Source organism: Nilaparvata lugens, chromosome 4 (assembly GCF_014356525.2).
Source record: "Nilaparvata lugens isolate BPH chromosome 4, ASM1435652v1, whole genome shotgun sequence".
Classification (NCBI taxonomy): Eukaryota; Metazoa; Arthropoda; class Insecta; order Hemiptera; family Delphacidae; genus Nilaparvata; species Nilaparvata lugens.
Genome location: NC_052507.1, coordinates 35,639,185 through 35,663,088, shown reverse-complemented (window position 1 = coordinate 35,663,088; position 23,904 = coordinate 35,639,185). Strand labels below are relative to the sequence as shown.

At 34.2% G+C, this 23,904-nt stretch overlaps 1 protein-coding gene and 1 long non-coding RNA gene across 2 annotated transcripts in view; one reads left to right on the top strand and one right to left on the bottom strand.

Moving 5' to 3' along the window:
• Positions 1-23,904, bottom strand: part of LOC111047144 (peroxidase) — a 54,249-nt gene that overhangs the window by 11,458 nt on the left and 18,887 nt on the right. Inside the window, exons 2-6 of the mRNA XM_039427385.1 lie at positions 16,278-16,563; positions 13,090-13,298; positions 12,029-12,202; positions 7,911-8,104; positions 601-787 (exon numbers count right to left, since the gene is read on the bottom strand). Of these exons, the coding sequence (XP_039283319.1) occupies positions 601-787; positions 7,911-8,104; positions 12,029-12,202; positions 13,090-13,298; positions 16,278-16,563 (1,050 nt within the window). The remainder of the gene's footprint in view (positions 1-600; positions 788-7,910; positions 8,105-12,028; positions 12,203-13,089; positions 13,299-16,277; positions 16,564-23,904) is intronic.
• Positions 6,070-23,904, top strand: part of LOC120351155 — a 29,886-nt gene continuing 12,051 nt past the window's right edge. Inside the window, exons 1-2 of the long non-coding RNA XR_005571208.1 lie at positions 6,070-6,714; positions 8,456-8,609. This is a non-coding gene — a long non-coding RNA (uncharacterized LOC120351155). The remainder of the gene's footprint in view (positions 6,715-8,455; positions 8,610-23,904) is intronic.

Here is a 23,904-nt window from a genome sequence, read left to right as displayed (position 1 = left end):
TGCTTCATAGGTATATGAGTAGAATTTTTATGAGAAATGTTTCATGTGATTTCATTTGAAACTTGAATTTTATATGGATTCAATTTAACTATAGAAAAATTCCTAACTAAGAAAACTAACTGAATAAATCTAATGAGTCCTATGACATTTCGATTTGTTACGTTTCTACTCAGATTATTATATCATTTAAATGGATTATAACCACTAACTCTGTAAACAAAGCTGTATTGCAATCGTGAGACATCAGCCACTACCTCCGTAAACAAAGCCGTAGTGCATTTGTGTGACGTCAGCACAGTTAGGGATCCTACACCAATAAAAACACTAGCTGATATAGATCAGCTGAAATCAACAAATTTTTATTGGTGTAGGATCCCCACCTGTGCTGACGTCACACGAATGCACTACGGCTTTGTTTACGGAGGTAGTGCATCAGCACAGGTAGGCCTCCTACACCAATGCTTTGATTTCAACTGATCTATATCAGCTAGTGTTTTTATTGGTGTAGGAGCCCTACCTATGCTTACGTCACAGGAGTGCACTATGGCTTTGTTTAGTGTTATTTGAGATAGTGTTATAAGAGGCAGTAGAATCTATCACCTGCTCTGAAGCAAGCGAATATGCTATTATCGCTGGTGCATTCATCCCTGTTAGCTGGCAGCATGTGTCTTCCTTTGACATTCTGGGTGCGAAGTCGGCCTCCCTGGAACTCCCTCAATGACTGCTGATGCTGCACACTGGATCCATAGATGTTAGAAGCATCGAGGAAGCCACTCACTTGGTTCATCTGCAATCAATTTGTCAATTTTACCACCGTATAAAAAAGCTGGTCAGCTCAAGACAGTAATCCAACTCAGATCAGTTGAGCTTCTGTACCATTGCATCCATCTACACATTGACACAAAATGATAATCATAACATAGCCTAAAATGAATGAGTCGATGTGTGGGTAAATGTTCGGCTGAGATTGGACCTTTTTTAGTTTTTAAAACTTACCGCAGATCTAGGACCTTGTCCTGGGGGGAGGGGATTTTAGTTCTGTGAACAGTAGACCTCACGCAGTATTCTCATCCACAAGTACCTGATTGAAACTATAGACCTTATGGAAAAACAGCAATAGACTGGCTTCTCCACACATCTGTATAATCACTTGTCAGCTGATTTATGATGAATAATTCTATAGTCTGAATTTTACTCTAATATTGACATATGGAAGAGGCTCCTTTTTCCTTTTATATTATCCTTGAAATGCAAAATTTCCAAAAACCTTGTATATACATCAACGCACAATAAAAAAAGGAACATACCTGTCAAATTTCATGAAAATCTATTACCGCGTTTTGCCGTAAATACACAACATAAAAACATATTAACATTATTTTAAACATTCAAACATTTAAATATTCAAACATAAAAACATTAAGAGAAATGCCAAACCGTCGACTTGAATCTTAGACCTAACTTCACTCGGTCAATTATAAAAATTCATTAAGAAATTATTGAAAAATATAATTTCTTGCTTAATAGAATATAATTGATCATTTCAGATGAGAATGAACAGTTAATATTACATCAATAAACCTGTATTAGTTATCGTCTATAGAAGGCATTGACAAGACGAGTATAGGCAACGTTAATCTCCTATCTTCCTTCACTGCCTCATAACGTGGACCTCTCTATATTACAATGCTGAACTTTCTTTCAAGATGGTGGATTTTTGCGTCAGGATACTAGCGGACTTTCCATTCTGTATTAATACTATTATGTGGTGCCAGCATGTGCTGCACTCTTCTGGCACAGACACAGAATACAATATATTGGTTGCATTCAGGGATTCACTGCTCCACTGACTCGGGTGACCCTAGCTAGACGACCCGCGTTCCATCGGAGCTTTTGACAGTTCACCCGGTCGCCATCTTTGATTTTTCTCGAGCGGGTCAGCAATCGTGACCCAACCAAATAGTATGGGCTACGAAGTTGTGGACCGGGCCACCCGGAATCGGAGCGCTCCTATTGGCTGATAGCGTCATCTGCTGTTAACTGATCTGCAGTCTGCAAGTGCAAACAAGTAAAAAAGACAACAAAGATTAATGAAATTTATGGAGGATGAAATTTATTATGAACATACGTACGTTTTTGAAGGAGTATTTTATAAAGTAATTGAAAAGGAGGAAATTCATGCTGTAGTGACAGCTGTCAGCTGGCACTTGATTTAGTTTATTATATTGACACACACATGTTAAATACGTTTTTCCATCCAAGATGAATTAAGATAAGTTTTGTGGCTCTCAAGTATTGAAGCATCTCTTCATGGTGTCAGAAGTGTTAGAAAAATGGGACCAAAAAGAGAAACCAATCAAGGAATGTAGAAGTTGAGAAAAGAGAGCAAGAAGATTTTCAAGGTTTGATAGCTCAGTTTAAAGTTGTCACTCCAGAGGCTTTAAATTTTCGAAAGCCTCAAGGATGGTCAAGATGGATCACAAAGTTTGAACGATTCAGAAGTGCTTGAAACTTGTCAAGTAAGTCAGAACGATGCCAGGTAGATTCACTTTTATATAGTTTTGGTGAAGAAAGAGAAGATTTATTGAAATCTCTTAGACTGACTGAGAAGGAAGCGGTTGTTACGAGATAGTTGAAGGAAAATTTGAGGCACATTTCGATTTTGAAGAGAACGTTGTGTATGAAAGAGGAACATTTTCTAAAGGGAGACAGTCAACAGGAGAACCAGTGGACTCATTTGTGAATGATTCACTCAAATTGACAGTTTTTGAAACTTGCAAGAGGAATTGATTAGAGACATGATTGTTATTTGGGTTTTGGACAACAACGGGACAGAAATATTACAGTTGGATGATTCTTTAACATTGGAAAGAGGAATAAGCAGGGTTAGGCAGGCGAAAAATATCAAGAAACAGTTGGCAGTTGTGCGGGACCATAATTCGAAGGATTTCAATGTAGGCTAGTATCAAACAGTCATAACACCAAACCAACTGGTCAGTCCTTTAGATTTACAAATAATAAGGAGTGGAGATGTTACAAATGTTGATTTTTAAATTATCAGAATGGTAAGTGTCCAGCCTCAGCAAGTCATTGTTCATGGGAAGTATTTCCTCCTGGTGCCCTCATATTGTAATGTAGATAAATAAATAAATAAATGCAATAATAATGTAGTTGGTCATTTTGGTCGTGTATGTAAGCAAGGACTAAAACCAATAGGGGAGTAGAGACTGATAACCAAACACCTGCAGAATCCCACTTAGGAGAGCTGACAATAGATCAACTTCAATCCCATGACCCATGGACAGTCTCAGCTATAATTGACAAACATCAGGTAAATTTCAAGCTGGATACAGGAGTATGACTGGTGAGTCTATTATTTGTATTATTGCATACTCTATGCGATCCATCCAAAACTGTTGGGTTTCTTTGGTGTTGATCAAGAAATTCGTGAATATTAAATATATTCTGTGTAGTCATGAAAGTTATTGAACTATTCACATGAGTTGTATTTGAATAGCATTGAAATATTTGATCTCGATTTAGGCTACTTCTTTTTCTTCTTAAATTTCTATTCAATTAATTATATAAAAGTACTTGCTGAACTGCATCTACCAGTCAATGTCTGGTTGTCATTCAATGGGATTACTTAGTGAGGTCCACGGTCATAATCGCAGTGAGGAAAGATAGGAGGAAAACGTTGTCAAACCTCTGCCTCGACAATGCGTTCTATAGATGGTAGCAGATACAGGTTTTCTGATGTAATATTAATTGTTCATCCTCGTTTAAAATAATCAATTATATTCTATTAAGCAATAAATTATATTTTTTGATAATTTCATAATGAATTTACATGATTAAGATTAAATATTTTATTATTATTAATATATTTAAAAAATATTAATCAATTATTCTCTCTACATTGTTGAAAGACGATGTGGCAACAGAGCAAAGCAAAAAAGAGATAGCGCTATCCGCTTTGTTGAACTAAAGACAAAGATAGCAATACCATTGCTAATCAAACCCTGCCATTATAACAAGGACCTCACTATGGTCTGCCCGGGTTCAGCTGTTATCTTGTTGGGTTCCGGGGCGCCCGAGTCAATAGCTCAGGAATGTCCCTGAATAGTACCTTTGATTCAACTGGGGTCGCAGAGTATCTCCAGCCCTTAAAACTAGGGATGGGTATCGATACATCGATTTTTACTGTTCGATGTTTCTCACTTATCGATGGTTTTACCTAGACATCGGTCATCCGATGTTTTTCCCAACTAAAATGAATTTTTCATTTAGGCTCCCTGTATTTTTATGTGAGACTGTTGGATACTCTTGAAGATTTACATAACTTCTGTAGCTCTTGTCAAGGTTAGATACTTATTTAGAATTAAATAAGAGGTCGGATTCTTCGTTTTTTAGGAAGAAACAGTTTTTTCTTATTAACAGGTGCTTTCCTCAACATACGTTTAACACCAATTAATCTAGCTCTGGAATAGAGGTCCTCGTATTGTAAGGAGTGTAGATATCCATATAAAAAACTTTAATCATTTCCATTTCCTAAATAAAACTATCAGGTATTGGATGAATACAATATGAGTAACAATGATTGCTAAAATTAGCTTAGGATGAAATTCCAGACAGAATCTTCGAGGATATCCCGAGAGGTTTCTGACTTAACTATGAAGATGACAAATCTTGTAAACTACCTATAATAGAGTTGATGTATCTTTCTAGTCACAACCTGACTTCAATTATTCGAAAGACTGTTACTTGAATACCACAAGTCCAAAATTGCTGTAATTCCAGTTATTAACTGTTAAAATATTGGAACAATAGCTCCAGATAAAATTGTAGTCACTTTAGAAGTTTTTTTTACTATTAAGTATTTCGAGATTATGAAAAAAATATACCAATGAATCAATCAACTTCCAAAATAATTGAGTTATATCTATACAAAATAAAAAACTAATACTCTGTAAGCTTATTAACAGAAGTGTTGTGGGTTTAATCAAATTGATTTCGCCCCGTTTCATCATTTTTATCAAGAATAAGTGTAAAGTATCATATACTGTACATTGTATCATTTTCACTTTATTAATACTAATAAAAATCTATTCATTCATCGTTTCTGATGCTTTTGAGTATTTATTTATTCAAAATTATTTAATTTTGAGATAAAAATTCCTAATTGAAAAAAAGAAAATGGTAGCTATAAGGATAACCACTGAGTTTTGGACACTTCAAATCCGACATTTGTAGTCTCCTATCATCCAGGAACAATACCCTAGAATGTTCGACACTACTTCTGAAATACTCTGTATAATAGTCTTTATAGTATCATCCGTAATTGTACGGCGATGCGTCGAAGTTTAAAAAAATCGATGTTTTCACTTATCGATGTTAAGGTGAAAAAACATCGATGTTCAAAACATCGATGTTTTGTCTTTCGATACACATCCCTACTTAAAACCATCACAACCAAAAAAATTGGGACGAATTTGGCTACTTCGTCAAACTGGGACGACGACAAACTAGGTCGCTTCACGCACACGACAAGCTTGGTTTACTTGCGGAAATCCACAGTCCACATGTTTTCTTGTTATTGTTTGTGGTACCGTTAGCGGAAACTGATTTAAGCTCGCTGGTATATAAAAGCTCAATTTATTTAAGTCTCTATACTCTTTCAAAAAAATAATTAATATGAATGATAATTTCATTTCAGTATAATATTAACGTTTGTATAAGTAGGTAATAAGTAGTATTCCATTTTATTCATCATATTCAACTATCAATTTCGAGTAACTGGTCAAGCAGTCAACGGTTCGGTCAATAGAATTTTTCTGACAAAAAATGATAGATGATGTAAAATAGGAATAGACCGATTTTGTCTCTCACTGCTGCACTTTGGTTATGTAAAAACTGATCATTTTTTGTGAGTGGCGGCTTTCAGGGCAGACGGAACTCCGGCGACCCTTTCAGCTGGCACTTAGACCAGTTATAGAAAAGACACGTTGGGAAGCCTAACCTCTGAAGCCAACATCTACTGCAATATCGCCCCATCGTGACGTTAGCATCGAATAGAAAACTTTTCTGTAGAATTTGTTTACATTGTGTCTATTTTTATAAATGATAATTTACTTTCATCTGAAATAGACACAATCTGCTGTGGAAAACAATGTGAACGAACTCTGCAAAAAAGTTTTCTATACGATGCTGACGTCACGATAGGGAGATATGACAGTAGCTGATGTTGGCTCATTGACTTTCAGGATGGGGCGTGTCTATTCTATAACTGGTCTAAGGGCATCACAATCAACTTGATCAAACAATCATATGGCATTGAAAAAGAGCGGCGATCCGGTGAACAAAATCATGCTACCAGTGAGTCTTTTACTTTTTCCGCGAGTTTTTGAATTTCTAACCTAAAATAATAAGTTTAGAACTTTTATTACCAAATTACCAGTGAATACCAGACCAGCCTACTACCGCGACGCAAAATGGCATGTTCTTTTAATAGTTCGCGTTCATCTGAAATTCTAAATAAAAAATATTACATGTGCCAACGATTTAATGTAGGATTATGTATGGTTCCCTGCTCTGATGTAAATTACACTAAAGTTAAAATTATGAAAGTAACAGTAGTGTCATGTAAATAGTGCAAAAAATATGAAAATTGTGGAGTGACCAACAACATAGGTACCATACTATGTAATCAAAATGGTGAGTCAAATACAATACCGTATTTCTGAAAAATTGCATGTGCATGAGTAATAGGCTTTTAGCCTATTATTTATGTTTGTACATATTTCAAGTAGGCCTAGTAACTTATAAGAAGGTGGATTAAAAAAAATTAATCCAAGGAAACACCAGTGCAAATCATAAACATCATAAATCATTATAAATAGTGTCCAAACGCTACCCCTTCCCCGCCAAATCAAATAAATCTGTACGGTACCTAGGGGAATTATTGAAAAGTTTTATCACTGTATTGAAATTTTTGAGTGGGATATAACAGTCTTCAGGAAACCCAGCCTAAGCGCGCCATTTCCTATGTGAAAATAGCCTACAACAATGAAAAAGATTAAACCTTTTAACATCAATCCTGTGACATTGTCAGTAATTTTGGGTGCAAAACATTGCCAAAGTACCACAATTAAAGATTAAAGAAAAGTAAATGTAAATTGAAAATATTGTTTTTAGATAAATTATTTTTTAAAACTAACAGTAGCCTACAAAGAACATCAAAGCTATTTCCAAGGCTAATCTACTGTATTGTAATAATAGTTTGAATCAGATTTGATAATAAGAAATTTGAGACATCCTTGTAGGCCTACATTCTCTAATTATTAATTTATGAATATTCTAGAATTAATAGTCACTTAATTTTTTACGGTGTCCCCAAGCTGCTTAATTTCAAAATTTGTATTTATAAGAATTTTGTCTTTATCTAGCTTCCACTACCGTATTGGAATTCACACTAGTCACCCAGACGATAATGATATCGAATTTCTCAATATCAAGGTGAAATAATGAGAAAGGTGTATTGTTAGTTTTACATCTAAAACTGACAATATCGTTTTCAACCCACCGTTTTATCATTAACATTAAAGGCCTATTTATATCTTACACAGTCAGTAAGTAAGGTAGGCCTGAATAATGTATTGAATGGTATACTTCATATTGTGAACTGGCCATTGAAAAAGTAATGTGTAAATATTAGAATCAAGTACTTCTAGATAATGAAATCGATTTCATTATTGTATCGAATTTAATAAATGTTTTAGCCTATTTGAATATCAAGGGATTGACAACGCTAAGTTTCTATATAGGCTTAGGCCTACGGTATCGAACCTCTAGTAAGTTAATGAGGATGAAATGAAAGATTTCAATGATTATCGTATTCAATAGGTACACACTTGTTCTCTGGGGCCAAAATTACACTCGGGCCTTGGAGCAGGAAGAGAACGAACAAATTCCATACATCTTTCTCCGAATGGTGAGAAAATGTGATCAGCAAGTGGCAAATCAATTGTAAAACAGTCTGGATGCCTGAATGCTTCATCAATTACTTTTCCATCTCTGCAGCATGATATTCCACTCCCACTCTGTCCTGTAATTGACAAATTGAATAATGAATAATGCATTTTATTTTCACCACAAAACAAAGAAATTTTACAAAGACTCATTGGAAATTAACTGACCACTACATCAAGTAAGCGTGGCTAGTGTTCATTTAATTAAGCTATTGTAATTTAAATAACACAAAATAGTTGGAGTCTAGTCCGCATAACTGTACCGCATAACATAGATGCTGCCTGCAGCGCAACACAATGAATTGATTTGAAATAAAAAACATTTGAAGAAAAACACTTAACTTCATTATCATTATTCTATCTTAATTATATTTCTTAAGAGTCAAGTGTCGTTTATTTCAAAAAGCCATTTCTCAATTCGCTTGCAGGAAAGAGTGAGAGAAGAACATGTCCTTTGGTCATATGGTATTTTGTTGGAGATGTAGAGCCCTGAATACAAGAATGAGTGCCTAAGAAGCTCTTTACTGGCTTTTGGGGTCCTAGTCCTATACAGCAGTCAAGTAGAGCTTCTCTTACAGTAGTGTAAGTTGTCTGTTCCAATGTTCCCACTTTCCAAGTAAAATAGTTTTAGAACCTTGAAAACAAATAGATATGTTGTACAGGATGGGTGAAAAGTCCGAGAACAGCTTAATATCTCATACACAAAGATAATTTGACGGTGGGTGTGATTGGGGATCCTACTCAAATTGAAAAAAGTACTTTACAATGACTTTAAAAATCTGGTCCGCCATCTTGGATCCGACATATTGAATGCAACTTCATTTTTTTTAATAGGAAGGTGGTCATGCGATACATGATTTCGATAGGGAATATGAAGGAAAAATGAATGGTGGAAACCGCATATAGATATCTCAAATGAGATATTTCCGTTTTGGATATATTCACATTATTAATCAATACTCTTCTAAGCAGAAAAGAGAGAAAAAAGTCTGAGAACGGCTTAGTATATCATTAAAAGAAGTGATTACAAGGTAGGTGAGATTAGTGATGCTACTCGAATTGAAAATACTACTTTACTATTACTTTAAAAATCTGGTCCGCCATTTTGAATGCAACTTTATTTTTTTAAATAGGAAGGTGGTCATGAGATACATGATTTCAATACGGAATTTCAGGGAAAAATGAATGGTGAAAACCGCACATCGATATCGCAAACCGTTCATAAGATATTCACATCATATTATGTATTTGATCAGTACTATGCAAATCTGAAATGAAATACATGAGTGGTATTGATTAAAAATGTGAATATCTTCTGAACGGTTTGAGATATCGATGTGCGGTTTTCGCCATTCATTTTTTCTTGAAATTCCGTATCGAAATAATGTATCAAATGACCCCCTTCTCATTTAAAAAAAAAAATAAAGTTGCATTCAAAATGGCGGACCAGATTTTTAAAGTCATAGTAAAGTAGTATTTTCAATTCGAGTAACATCCCCAATCACACCCACCTTGGAATCACTACTTTCTATGAGATACTTAGCCGTTCTCAGACTTTTTTCTCTCTTTTCTGCTTTGAATAGAAGTATTGATCAATAATGTGAATATTTCCGAAACGGTTTGAGATATCTATATGCGGTTTCCGCCATTCATTTTTTCTTGAAATTCCCTATCGAAATCATGTATTCCGTGATGACTTTCCTATTTAAAAAAATGAAGTTGCATTCAATATGGCGGATCCAAGATGGCGGAGGTGGACCAGATTTTTAAAGTCATTGTAAAGTAGTTTTTTCAATTTGAGTAGGATCCCCAATCACACTCACCGTCAAATTACCTTTGTATATAAGATATTAAGCCGTTCTCAGACTTTTCACCCACTCTGTATAGGCATAATCTTCAACTGGCAATCTGGGAGAAATAACTTTCTCTACGATCCTTGCTTAATATCTCTCTTAAGAAGTGATATTGTGCACATATTAACCCACATTGTAATCTTGAATGTATTAAAGCATAATATAACGTTTCCATCAAGGATACTTACATAAGTTCCTGATGAAATAAACCAAATTGACCTAATTTAATATTTCTAATAAATCTCATTTTAATATTATATTCTATTGTATCCTATTATAGCCAATTATGTTCCCTATTATAATTCATCAGACGAATAAAGTGCTTAACGTATTAATTGACAGTATTGTGATTTCTGACTCTGGTGAGATGTAGTGATATTTATTCATAATGAAAACACAAAGATGACTGTTAGACAAATTATTTTTCAAGACTTAATGACTATCATTCTATTTAGAGCAAAGTGTATCTGTCGATAGAATAGTTCTGCTTGGAAAAATCGAGAGTTTCTGTAATTTACTACACGCTTTCAATATACTACCACTGGACCTTTGCTAATTAATAGTAGCAGGCTATCAATGATGACTCAAATTTCCTAGGGCACATGATATTTGGTAACAATGCAAGAAGGTTTTTAAATTATTATTATCCTTATTTGTCTATACATTTTCAACACCTTGCGATATAATAATATAATATAGATGATAGACTGTATGAACTGACAGAAATTAACGTGAAGTAATGATTAGCAGTAAGATTGAGATCATTACTGCAGAGCAGCAGCGCAACTTATTTACATTTTCTCCTTCCACATTTTGTATCATTTTTCCTATTAATGTATAGTAGAGTAATTTTATCATTTAATATGTTCATCATATTTATTTATTTGTATCACTATTGCTTTCTCAAGCTCCTCAGGGTTCTTCTCGGGGCTAATTATATATAATTTTACTTTATTATGTATTTCATTTTATTTTTAACTAACTTAATATATTTTAAGTATTTCTTGTCTTGTATTAATATAAAATGTAGATTTTTTCCATGCAATAAATTTAGTTTGATTTTATTCGATGTTTTGGGAGAAACAGGAAAATTTTCCAACACCTATGGTGTGTTGTCTTCAGTGTGATAGAATATGATACTGATACTCACTACTAGATCTACCATTTCCTTAATTTATTCAAGCTTGTAGATCATTAAATAAATATAAATAATAATCAAATTCATGGTAGTATCCATAAATGTACTATATTTTATGGAACAAAATATGGGCTAGTTATAATGTTTTTGATGAGAGCAAAAACCACGATTTGTATAAACTTACAGAAAAATGTCATATGCATTTATGTTTTGATTTGATAGATTAGTAATTAATTGAATTTGACACTTGGAAATGACTTCATTGGCAGGAACTATTTATATATTGGTAAAACAAAAAAGGGTATCATACTGATCCTTCCAATTAGAAAAATATTAAATACCCCAATAAGAAAAAATCAATTAAAATATATATTTGATATAACATGAGAATTATTATCATGTATAAGCTATTAACGCCTATGTGATATTTTCATACATAGTAGGTCTATTTTCAGTTTGAATGGAAATAAAACTTTTCATAAAATCACAGACCTTTCCAGAAATTATATGCAATATCATAGAGAGAGGATATCATTTATTCTATTTTATGCTATCTATTCTCTATGGCAATATGCAATTGATAATAAATAAATAAATAATTGGCAGATGGAAATTACTGAGATATTGCATTTATTCAAATGCTAATTAATATTAATTAATAATTTATCATCAAACAAAAATGTAAATTAAATACTGTAAATCACCCCAAAGACTTTTAACAACATCATTTAATTTGGATTCTCGTTTAAATAAATATTTCTTTCCTCATGACAAGTACATTACAGAATAACAATAATCAAATATTTAATTCAACAAAAATGCGTAGTGTACAGTCAATGAATACCGCTGCTGAATACTGCTTGCTGAAGGATGAACTTAGTCTGCAAACAGGAGCATATTATCTCAGAATTAAAAATAAAATCAAGAACATGTATCTACCGTACTGTATGGAATTATGCAAAAAATAAAGATGTATAATTTTGTGTAGCTTAATATGCAATGATAGGCACCTTTACTTATTGGAGTATGAGTCAAATCGTGATCCAAAAACTGTCCCCACTGCATGACCATGAGAGTGTAATTGTTGGAGGGTACATCTTTCTCCTGGGCCAGCTGAGAACTGACTATTCTTGCACTGGGCAAATCAACTCCGTTGGCGGCTCTTGTTCTGGGTGAACTCACACCTGAAATAAAACAAATTGTTGACTGCATTAAATGGTGCTAAACTACCATATTGAAAATGCCATTCGTATGCTATATCAAACAGACTGGGTGATAGAAAAGAACTGTTGAAAATTGATCTTGGTGGTTTTATATTTGCAGATATGCTTTATTATGCTCTTACTATTTATCATATTAATTTGAGATGCAATATTAGTATGGAGTAATATTCATCTAAAAAAATAGAGTGAGATTAAAAAATGCACTCCGGTAAATAAGTATACTGCAATGTTAGAATCTAGAGAGATTAAGTATTTATTTAGTATATATCATCACGTTCACTATCAATCATAGTACAATTTTATTAGCTTTAAAAACCATCTGAGTAGAAGTGCAACCCAATCAAAAAATTAGGTACCATATTTCTCACAAAACTATGCACATGGAATAGAATTAATAGAATTCAGCAATAATTATCATCATGTGAATACTGACGAGAATGCACACCGTAGAACTGGCAATTAATTCCAGTTGTATTTGATCCGTGATGCTACAGCTGAAAGCGAAATAATGAACACGGAAGAATTTTGAGGAAATGGCACTAACGGCAACATTCAATGTTGATCGTAATGATGAGATCCATTACTTCATTGATAATTGATCTTCAGATAGGCCTACTTAGTCAGAGCTGAGAAAATGTATGAGATTATACTTAGAATTATTATCATGCTTTGTTTGAGGATTGAAGTACGATAAAGATATGAAAATAATGGGATAGTGACATATCATAATAAATTATGATGTTGTAGTCGTCAGAAAGAGGTTCAAAGGTGAATCTGAAACAGTTCATTCGTTCATCAATTAATTGTTAGGTTAATGGAAGCAGCATTGTATTTGAATGATGACTGACCATCCTGGTACTTTGGAGGCAGAATCCTGTGAAGGGCGGTGCCGGCCTTCCCCCAGCGGTCCTGGCTGAGATTGTTGCAGGAGCCATCCGCCGTCCGGTACTTGCTAGCATCGCACAGCTGCACTTGAGGACACGTGTCTGCTATTATTGTATTCAGCACACTGAACCTCGGAAGTGCAAACGTGCCTTGTTCGGGACTCAGCTTGAATCTGCAATTATTAGGTATTTCGAATGAGAGTAGCTGTGTGAAAATCGAATTTGAAGCAAAACATTTGAAGTTTTTCAATTAATTTCCTCAGGTGTGTTCATAGGGAGTGCGTCTTTCAAACTTTGGGGGAGGGGGTTCAAAACCCATTCTTGGAAGTCCAAACTTGAAGATATTTAAGAGTGTTGCGTCATTGAACTTTTTACCTCTGATTTACTTATTCCATAGAGGACGCAAAAGCCTCAGATGAATTTGTTACTTTCTTCATGACAATAATTTGAAAATATTAGGGTTCAACCTGAGGTCACTCTCCTTGACCTTTCACACCACTGCAAATTAGAAATTATAACTGTTTCACTAACGAATGCTCAAAAAACAGGGGTAACCACCTTCCCCCAAGCCCATGGACGCACCCCACTAAATTCAGAAACAAAATCAGCTTCCACCCCCCCATAACAAAAAAGTAGTTTTTTAATCTCCTTTTGGGACCCCTCTCCCCCAAGGTCTTCGAAAGGGTTTCAAGCCCTTCCTCCAGAAATTCAAGGACGCAGTCTGCATTCAAATCTCCCCTGTGGGGATCCTTGCAAAAAAGTGTGAAGGAAAATGTATGTAGGCCTAACGCAACTCTGGACTTAACAGTTTTTTTTTTTTTTTTTTGACTAGCTCGGAGGTAAACGTATCGATAGCAATCACACCAAACATTTCCCCATATTCATATTGCTTGGAAACTACCAACTGCATGCGTTTTACCGACCTACGTCATGCATTTAACCGAGATGATCATCCTCTAAAAAAAATTATAAACGAATTAATTCCCCACAATTTTTGTCATCTCAATTCTTATTTTATCACAGATTATGAAAGTGAATATTATTTCCCTCCTTTTTAAGCAATCTTGTTCAACTTTGCAGATCTGTTTTGACTGGTTAGAAGGTAAACAGACGCACAAATCTATAATATAATACAGGAGAGAATCGTATTGAACATACACGAATGATGCAACATCATGTCTGAACTACTGAACTGATTAACTTTGAAATTTTGTCTAATATAAAGATTCTGAATTCACTTATGATGGACATAGGCTTAGCCTAATCTTAATGCTATTAATAGCCTCTGCGCTCAGGTTCCTCGAACCTTGCAGCGACTTCCCGTTTTTAATATAGTTATGTATAATCCTATTAATGGAATTTTTCATTTTCATTTCATATTGTATTTTACTTTATTCTTCTATAACCATTTTCGTCATTGTGATTAGTTTTTTGGGACAAATAAAGATTTGATTTGATTTATTAACAAATTAATTCTTATTTAATATGATAAATAAATTTATTCAATTTGTTATTCAGAGTTTAATTAATAAAAGTACTATGTAAAAGTAGTATAAAAGCTCAACGAAATAGGGCTTTCTCCTCTCTAAGTGACTCCAATTCAGCTTAGTTTGTAGCGAGTACGGTTGAAAAATCGAGCGTGGTTGCAGTTTCGAAACATATAAAACCCATTTTTTTCTGTTGAAAATTTTCAACTCTGATATAGATTATCCATGTAATTTTTATATGAACAAAGAGCGTCTTCAGGGATACACTGCTCCAATGACTCGAGTGACTCGAGCTAGGCGACCCGCGTTTCATGGGAACTTTTGACAGTTCATCACCCGGTCGCCATCTTTGATTTTTCTAACCCGGGTCAGGAATCGTGACCCGACCAAATAGTACGGGCTACGAAGTTCTAGCCCGAGTCACCCGGAATCGGAGCGCTCCTATTGGTTGATATATAGTTTCGCGTCGTCTGCTCTGGTCTGCAGTCAAGTAAACAAAAACAACACATCAACTAAATGCAAATATGGAGGATTATTACGAATACAAACATGAGTTTGTTATTGAAGGCATATTTTATAAAATAATTGGAAAGGAGGAAATTTACACATTATTGGCTAGTAAGTTTATTATTTGCATTGTTGACAATATTATTAGTTTAGTATGACTATTATATTAAAATATATTTGTGCTCATGACGAGATCTATCCAAAACTGTTAGGCTTTTTAGTGTTCATCAATGAAATTGTGAATAATAAATAATATAATATTTTGTTAATATTATTCTTTGTGATCATGAAAGTTATTGATCCATTTAAATAGCATTGAAATATTTACTTTTGATTTTGGCTACTTCTGTTTCTTCTTAGATTTTTATTGCTGTTTAACCTCAATACCTATTTGTATTTTGTTTATGGCCTAATTTATTAAAAAAATAAATAGAATTTCATTATCAAATTTCAGAATACTTAATCGGCTAAACAGAAACTTAAACCTAATGAACTTCACTCATTTTTATTTCATTAAAAATTTTGTTATTCTATGGAATAGGTCTATGCATAATGAAGATTATAAAAATTATCTCTTGCTTTATATAAGTCTCGTATTATTACGTTCCTGCATTGAAAACCCTTAAAGGATTTCCCAATTCCTCCACAACAACCGCAGCAACTGGCCCTACAATGTTTGGTGCATCATAATAATTATTGTTATTCTATTCCTTATTCAATTCTCCTAGAATAAAATCATTTATTACATTTACAGCATGAGCCATATTGTTTGTTTTGCAAAACATAACCTACTTTCATTCAAATATTCGCGCCATCCGAATATTCAAAAGTACGCGCCAAATAGCATCGGCGGTCGATGTCTGGTTGTCGTTCCATGGGATCACTAGTCTGCCCCGAGTCAGCCGCCATTTTGTTCGGCTCTGGGTCACCCGAGTCAGTGACTCAAAAGTATCCCTGAAGATAACCAAAATAACAAATAATTATTCTATTTTTTATGTTCCCTAGATATAAGGAGATAGCATTCTACAACACCAATTTTTCCCCAGTGAAAGCCCGGGCTACATGCCAGTCTCCAATAAGGTTTCAACATGAATCGATAATTCCTGAGTACTTGGAGTGAGGATAGTGAGTTGATGGTTTAGGCGTAGGTGTACTCACTCGTTGACGAGTCCAATACTGGCGTCGACGTTCTTCTGCGCCTGTTGGCCGTCGACGAGTGTGGCGTTGGTGACGGGGAAGAACTCCTGGTGAGCGGCAGCCGGCGTGTTGGCAGCGACCACGATGCGATTCTCGAACAGCGACTGCACGAGGGCGAGGCGATCGCGCAGCTGCTGTAGCGCGGCCGACGCGGCGCCGTTCAGCTGCTGAGGGGTCAACGGGGGGATCACCACGGGTGGTGGCGGTGGGGGTGCTAGCACGCCGCTGTTGAAGCCACCGAATCCCACTGTTCAAAAACATCTTGTTCAAATATAATATCCTCCACTGCATGGACTTTCCAACCTTTAAAGGAAAATATTTTGTATATCCTGATAATATCCTATGTGGAAAACTGATTGGAAAACATATATTTTAAATACTTGGGGAAAATTTTCGGGGAAAACAAATTGAGTCATAAATGAATCACCATGCCCTGTGAAAACATGAAAATGACATTGGCATCTCGCTCCCATTGCATGGTGATTAAGCTTTAAATCAGTTTCAAGGCATTTGACGTTTCAACCTCACGTTTACTGGTTTTGCTTGTGTTGGAGATGTCCCATATATGGTGATGCATAAATGAATCAATCATAAAATGTGTTATAATAGATAGTAGAAAGTGAATTGAGTTGTTGTAACTGTAACAAACTACCTAAAATAAATTATATTGATCATCAATCTAAATACTTTTTCCAAAGAAAATATGGAATTATATTGGAGTTAATGAGTCTTGGAAACATTGCATTATCAACAAAATGTTGACCTTCGCTTTCTAATTCATCCGCGCGGCTAGAGTCGTTACATACAAAATTTTTTTTTGTGCTCAAGTTTTTTATGCTGATTATTACTATGTTTGAGGCGCTGAATTCAAATATGAAACTCATTTTTTTCTATCAGCTATACTTTTTTAGATACGGCATAATCACCCCATAACATGTTTCTATTATTTGCATTAGAATATTCATACCCAAAAATTAATTAATAGTTGGTTCCTTCATTGTTAGCATGCTCTCAATGTTTCTTTCAATAGAATTCTATACAACTTAAATAAAAAATACTCTTATTTATGTATTATCATGAATATTTCGGAATATTCTCATCTCAACCAATTTTTTATTGTAACAGACGGCAGCGTAAAAAAATTTCGTTCCTTCAGTAAGCTACCAGTTTAGCTTACAGTGTTACTATATTATAGTTTATATACCAATGCTTACTGTAGTTCAGCTGAGTTGTTAACCCAACCTTACATAACTAGTGCTGCTATCTATGGGTGTTGCTTTTAGGTAACCTTTCAGCTTCAACTCTGATTGAGGTTAGTTGCTAAGTTCTTACTGTGAAGGCTTGTTGATTATTTACTTTGTGTAGTATTCAAGTGCAGAATAAAGGTTCCATTGAATAAACTTCATGTTTAAATTGTTGAGTGCTTTGGATTGATATATTATAATACTGTCTGACTGTGTTGTAGTGGTTAAATATGAGTTCCAGTAGAAGTGGTTGTATAAATCATTTCAATGTGTTTTGCTACATATGTGGTGAGTATACATTTAAAGAGAACAGAAAAAGTGTCACAGACTTTATCAAGAGAGCATATCATGGATACTTTGGTGTCAGACTTGGTGACCAGGAAAAATTATGGGCACCTCATATTGTCTGAGAAACGTGTACAGAACATTTACGACAGTGGACTAAAGGAAAAAAGAAACGTCTTAAATTTGGCATACTTATGGTTTGGAGGAACCGAGTAATCACATTGATGACTATTTCTGTCTAGTAAATATCACTGGCATCAACAAAAACAACCACAAAAATGGAAATATTTGATTTAGCCTCAGCAAGACGACCAATCCCCCATTCAGATGAAGTTCCAGTTCCAATGTTTCACCAGCTATCAGAGCTCTGTGATGATGTATGCACCGTGGATCTACCCTCTTTAACTTGTGATGATAGTGAAAGTGATTTTGAGGGCACATCATCGTTCCCTTAACGTTCAACCAAGATGAGGTCAGTGACCTTGCCAGAGACCTTAATCTTTCAAAAGAAGCTCAGAGCTACTTGCATCAAGACTGAATGACAAGAACTTGCTGGAAGAAGGTACCAAAATAACATTTTATCGTACAAGGGAAAAAGATCTGTTACCCTTCTTTTCTCTAGAAGACAATTTTGTTTTCTGTCACGATATTAAGAACCCCCTGAAAAAATGGGTCTTCCTGATTATACTCCAGATGATTGGTGCCTATTCATTGATACTTCCAAGCGGAGTTGGAAGTGTGTTCTTCTACACAACGGTAACAAATATGGATCAATACCAATTGCTCATTCAACGAAAATGAAAGAAGAATATGATACCGTAGCTTTGGTATTGAAACAGATCAAGAGTATCATGAACATCAATGGGTGATATGTGTGGACTTGAAAATGGTGAATTTTCTCCTGGGTCAGCAAAGTGGATACACAAAATATCCTTGTTTTTTGTGCCTGTGGGACAGCAGAGACAAAAAAACCATTGGCTGAGAAAAGAGTGGCCTGAGAGAGAAAATATTATTGTTGTGCAGAAGAATGTTATTAATGAAGCTCTAGATGAACGAGAGAAATTCCTTCAGTAAGCTACCAGTTTAGCTTACAGTGTTACTATATATTATAGTTTATATACCAATGCTTACTGTAGTTCAGCTGAGTTGTTAACCTAACCTTATAGCCCAGTCAATAAAGGTCCAAAAAAGCAGTTTCGATCCGGAAATTAAATAAAAGCTGAATTTCCCACCATCGATAGAACCCTCCCAGAGGGTCATTCTCCCAAAAGTCCCAAAAAATCCCCTTGGAGCTTTCCGCCCCAACCCCCTAAAACATGAAAAATGCAGGTAAACACGGGAAATCAATTATCTCTGTACCATTGATCGGAAACAGCTCTATTATATGCCATTCGATTCGTTACATTATGGACTACATTATTAGTTATATTCATTTTTTCAATAAAATTTACAGTTTTCTTGATAAAATAATATATATGTAAAAATTGAGGGGGTTTGTGATTTGATTTTTTTGTTTTCTCCGATTAACCTCGAAACAAGTAGTTTTAAAGAAAAATGAGCCAAATATTAATGTAGCCACTCTCATTGCAAATCCATTGATGTATATTGTTATGTATTTGCGAATCAATTTGACGCTGTGGAAGGGGAAACAGTCGACGCGGAAAGGCGCGGCTGACTCTCTTAGCCATAGTAAACAGCAAACTGGAAATTATGTAACCATTATCTCTGTAACCATTAATCGGAAAAAAAACATCATATGTCATTCGATCCGTTACATTATGGACTAAATATTAGTCGTATTCATTTCCTCAATAAATCAAACAGTTTCCTTGATAAAATAATATATATATGTGAAAATTTGGGGTTTTTCGATTTGATTTTTGATTTCTCCGATTAACTTCGAAGCAAGTAGTTTTAAAGAACAATGTGACGAATAAATGGTAGCCACATTCATTGCGAATCCATTGATGTATATTGTTATGTATTTGCGATTCAAGTTGACGCTGTGGAAGGGGAAACAGCCAACGCGGCTGACTCCCTTCACCATAGTAAACAGATAATACAGTATGGCACTCGAAACAATCAATTTTGTCTATTGTTTTGACATGCGATGAAACAAATTTTTCACATTTTAATTCTCTAAATTCTCTAAAATCATTTTGTTGTTATAGATGTGCTAAATCATGCATTCTATGACAGACAAAGATATTGTTTGCAACCGATAAAATATTCATACTATCACATAATATAATACATATTTAAAATATGTGTGTATTATCATAATTCTATGCTGAAATTTATCATAAGCTATGTCAAAAACTGAGATAAATCATAGATTACAATAGTGTTAACAGTGGCAATTTCCTGAAAAATCAAAGCGTGCAGTGTTTGCTGATTTCTACAGTTAATATTCTTCAAGCCAGGTTGATAATATACCTTCAGTTGAGCTAAATATATATGACGGATGAGGCATAAAAAAAATTATACATTGGGCTTGTTGAGTCGAAACTTTCTATGATTATCTCTGTAAAGTAGCTTATCTTCCGTTCTTACTAGTTGAATCTAGATTATTTAGACAGTCCAATATGAAAATTCAGTAGATTCTAAAGATGAAAGCCATGCAAACATACAAATTAAGGAAGAGTAAGCATGCATAAAAGGTAGGAAAATCATGAAAGTGTTTCACAGTATTAACCACAAAGTACCCTACCGTATAAGATTAATTGAAAGACGATTCATCATCTTCTATTATTTTTGTTAACATATCGATTTTTCACCTCCACTCGCATCTTGTCATTCACTATACAAGGTTGGCAGAAGCTTTTCTTTATGTCGATTAATGTTTATTGAAATTGATTTTGATTAGGGCACCAAAAGAATAAATCATTTTCTATTTGAAGCATTCAAATTGAATCTATTGAACATGATTTCTTATGACTTAGCATTCACAGATTTAGTTGGTGAAGCTATTTGAAAAATGTACCTGATTATAAATTCCATGGTTTTTATACCATTCTAGTTCATTGTGATCATTGAAGGTTGAAGTGATGAGTTAGTTCAAGTGAATTCTAGTACACAAGTATATTGTGCTTATGATGGGCTCTTCTTTATTTTCTATCGATGTTTTGCTCCAGTAGAGAAAATTTAAAATGTTGGTTTTACATTTTATAAGCTTTATAAATAATATAAATTTGATAAGTCCAATATTAAATTAATCGATGTTGACTTTCATTGTATCGCTTTGTATCAATGTTACTTGCACTGTTTGCAATTCATCACTATTCTCTTATGAATTAGTTTTTTATGAATTTCATGATCTGAAAATGAAATTCAAATGCTATTTGGATGACGTTCACATTCCACTGGTTTTTTTTCAATAAGTGTTACGTTGAAGAGTGAGGCAATTCAATCCATTTGGAAGTAAAAGGAAATCACAGTGCGATTTGAACAGTGGATAGTAACTTTGAAATTCAGTTGCTCAATTCATTACGGCTTGATACTATCATTATTTTATAATTATAGTTGATCAGAAATATGGATTGTCTATAATGTTTATATTTCAGTTTGACCAATCTTCTATCACAGTCTCGCTTTCATTCATAAACATGATAATCCTAAATACGTTGGTTACCTTAAAGATGTAGCTTATCCTACGTCGAACAATGTACAATATAAACAATTTTCATTAAATTATGATAATCATTGGAATTTCTGCCTGTGATTGAGAGAAAGTCATTTTATGAGCCTTGAAATTCATACCTAGGAAAAGTTTCATTATTACTAGAAATTTTGTTATTTTTACTATTTATTATAGGTACTGTACATTGATTTTTGTGATTATAGAGATCAACTACTTTATTCTGAATCAGGATAAGGATGAATAGGGAAATTGTGAGATGGGGATAACATCCATAGTTACATAGCATCAATTTGAAAGCTCTGATAATAATGATTTGAACGGAACTGCGATTCTGGCTTGGTATTGCCTCTTCATGTTCAGTGAGAATAGTAAGCTTCAGAATAATTCGTTCTCACTATATGTGATAATATTTGGTAACATTTGTTAATATTTGAACCGAATGTGCAACAAATTAATCTACTTTCAGATTGAAAACTTTTTTGTTCACGTGATCTGATGATATTCATTCCATTATCAAGTGTTTAAATTATAAAGAGTGATGAAACAAGTTAAAACACAAGAAAAGCTACGAAAATAAATTTTGAATCTTCATTTTTCACAAAATAAGGATAAGATGAAGAGTCGGACACATAATATATCATGAAACTTCGTTGAAAAACATCAATATCTGAAACTAGAGTTATCAAATTGTGTTACCTCTGACTCGTATGGAGAAGGCACACTTCAAATTAATATAATAAATTCAGTGAGAAAACAGCGAAATCCTGATTTTTATCATGAGCATGGTTAAATCAAGAAAATTGTAATATTTTTCAAGAGAATTAAAATGTGAAAAATTTGTTTCATCGCATGTCAAAACAATAGACAAAATTGATTGTTTCGAGTGCCATACTGTATTATTCTGTTTACTATGGTGAAGGGAGTCAGCCGCGTTGGCTGTTTCCCCTTCCACAGCGTCAACTTGAATCGCAAATACATAACAATATACATCAATGGATTCGCAATGAATGTGGCTACCATAATTATTCGTCACATTGGTCTTTAAAACTAATTGCTTCGAAGTTAATTGGAGAAAACAAAAAAATCAAATCGAAAAACCCCTAAATTTTACATTATATTATTTTATTAAGGAAACTGTTCGATTTATTGAGAAAATGAATTCGACTATTATTGTAGTCCTTAATTTAAAGAATCGAATGGCATATGATAGATTTTTTTTATTAATGGTTACAGAGATAATTGATTTCCAGTTTGCTGTTTACTATGGCTAAGAGAGTCAGCCGCGCCGTTCCGCGTCGACTGTTTCCCCTTCCACGGCGTCAAATCGAATCGCAAATACATAACAGTATACATCAATGGATTTGCAATAAAAGTGGCTACATTAATTATTTGGCTCATTTTTCTTTAAAACTACTTGCTTCGAAGTTAATCGAAGAAAACAAAAAAATCAAATCGCAAACCCCCTAAATTTTTACATATATATTATTTTATCAAGAAAACTGTAATTTTATTGAAAAAATGAATGAACTAATATTGTAGTCCATAATGTAACGAATCGAATGGCATATAATATAGCTGTTTCCGATCAATGGGTACAGAGATATTGATTTTCCGTGATTACCTGCATTTTTCAACTTTGAGGGGTGCTAGGGGGGAAAGCTCCAAGAAGATTTCTTGGGACTTTTGGGAGAATGACCCTCTGGGAGGGTTCTATCGATGGTAGAAGATTCAGCTTTTATTTAATTTTCGGATCGAAAAAACCTTTATTGACTGGGCTATTACATAACTAGTGCTGCTATCTATGGGTGTTGCTTTTAGGTAACCTTCCAGCTTCAACTCTGTTTGAGGTTAGTTGCAAAGTTCTGACTGTGAAGGCTTGTTGATTATTTACTTTGTGTAGTATTCAAGTGCAGAATAAAGGTTCCATTGAATAAACTTCATGTTTAAATTGTTGAGTGCTTTGGATTGATATATAATAAGACTGTCTGACTGTGTTGTAGTGGTTAAATATGAGTTCCAGTAGAAGAGGTTGTATAAATCATTTCAATGTGTTTTGCTACATATGTGGTGAGTATACATTTAAAGAGAACAGAAAAAGTGTCACAGACTTTATCAAGAGAGCATATCATGGATACTTTGGTGTCAGACTTGGTGACCAGGAAAAATTATGGGCACCTCATATTGTCTGAGAAACGTGTACAGAACATTTACGACAGTGGACTAAAGGAAAAAAGAAACGTCTTAAATTTGGCATACTTATGGTTTGGAGGGAACCGAGTAATCACATTGATGACTTATTTCTGTCTAGTAAATATCACTGGCATCAACAAAAACAACCACAAAAAATGGAAATATTCTGATTTAGCCTCAGCAAGACGACCAATCCCCCATTCAGATGAAGTTCCAGTTCCAATGTTTC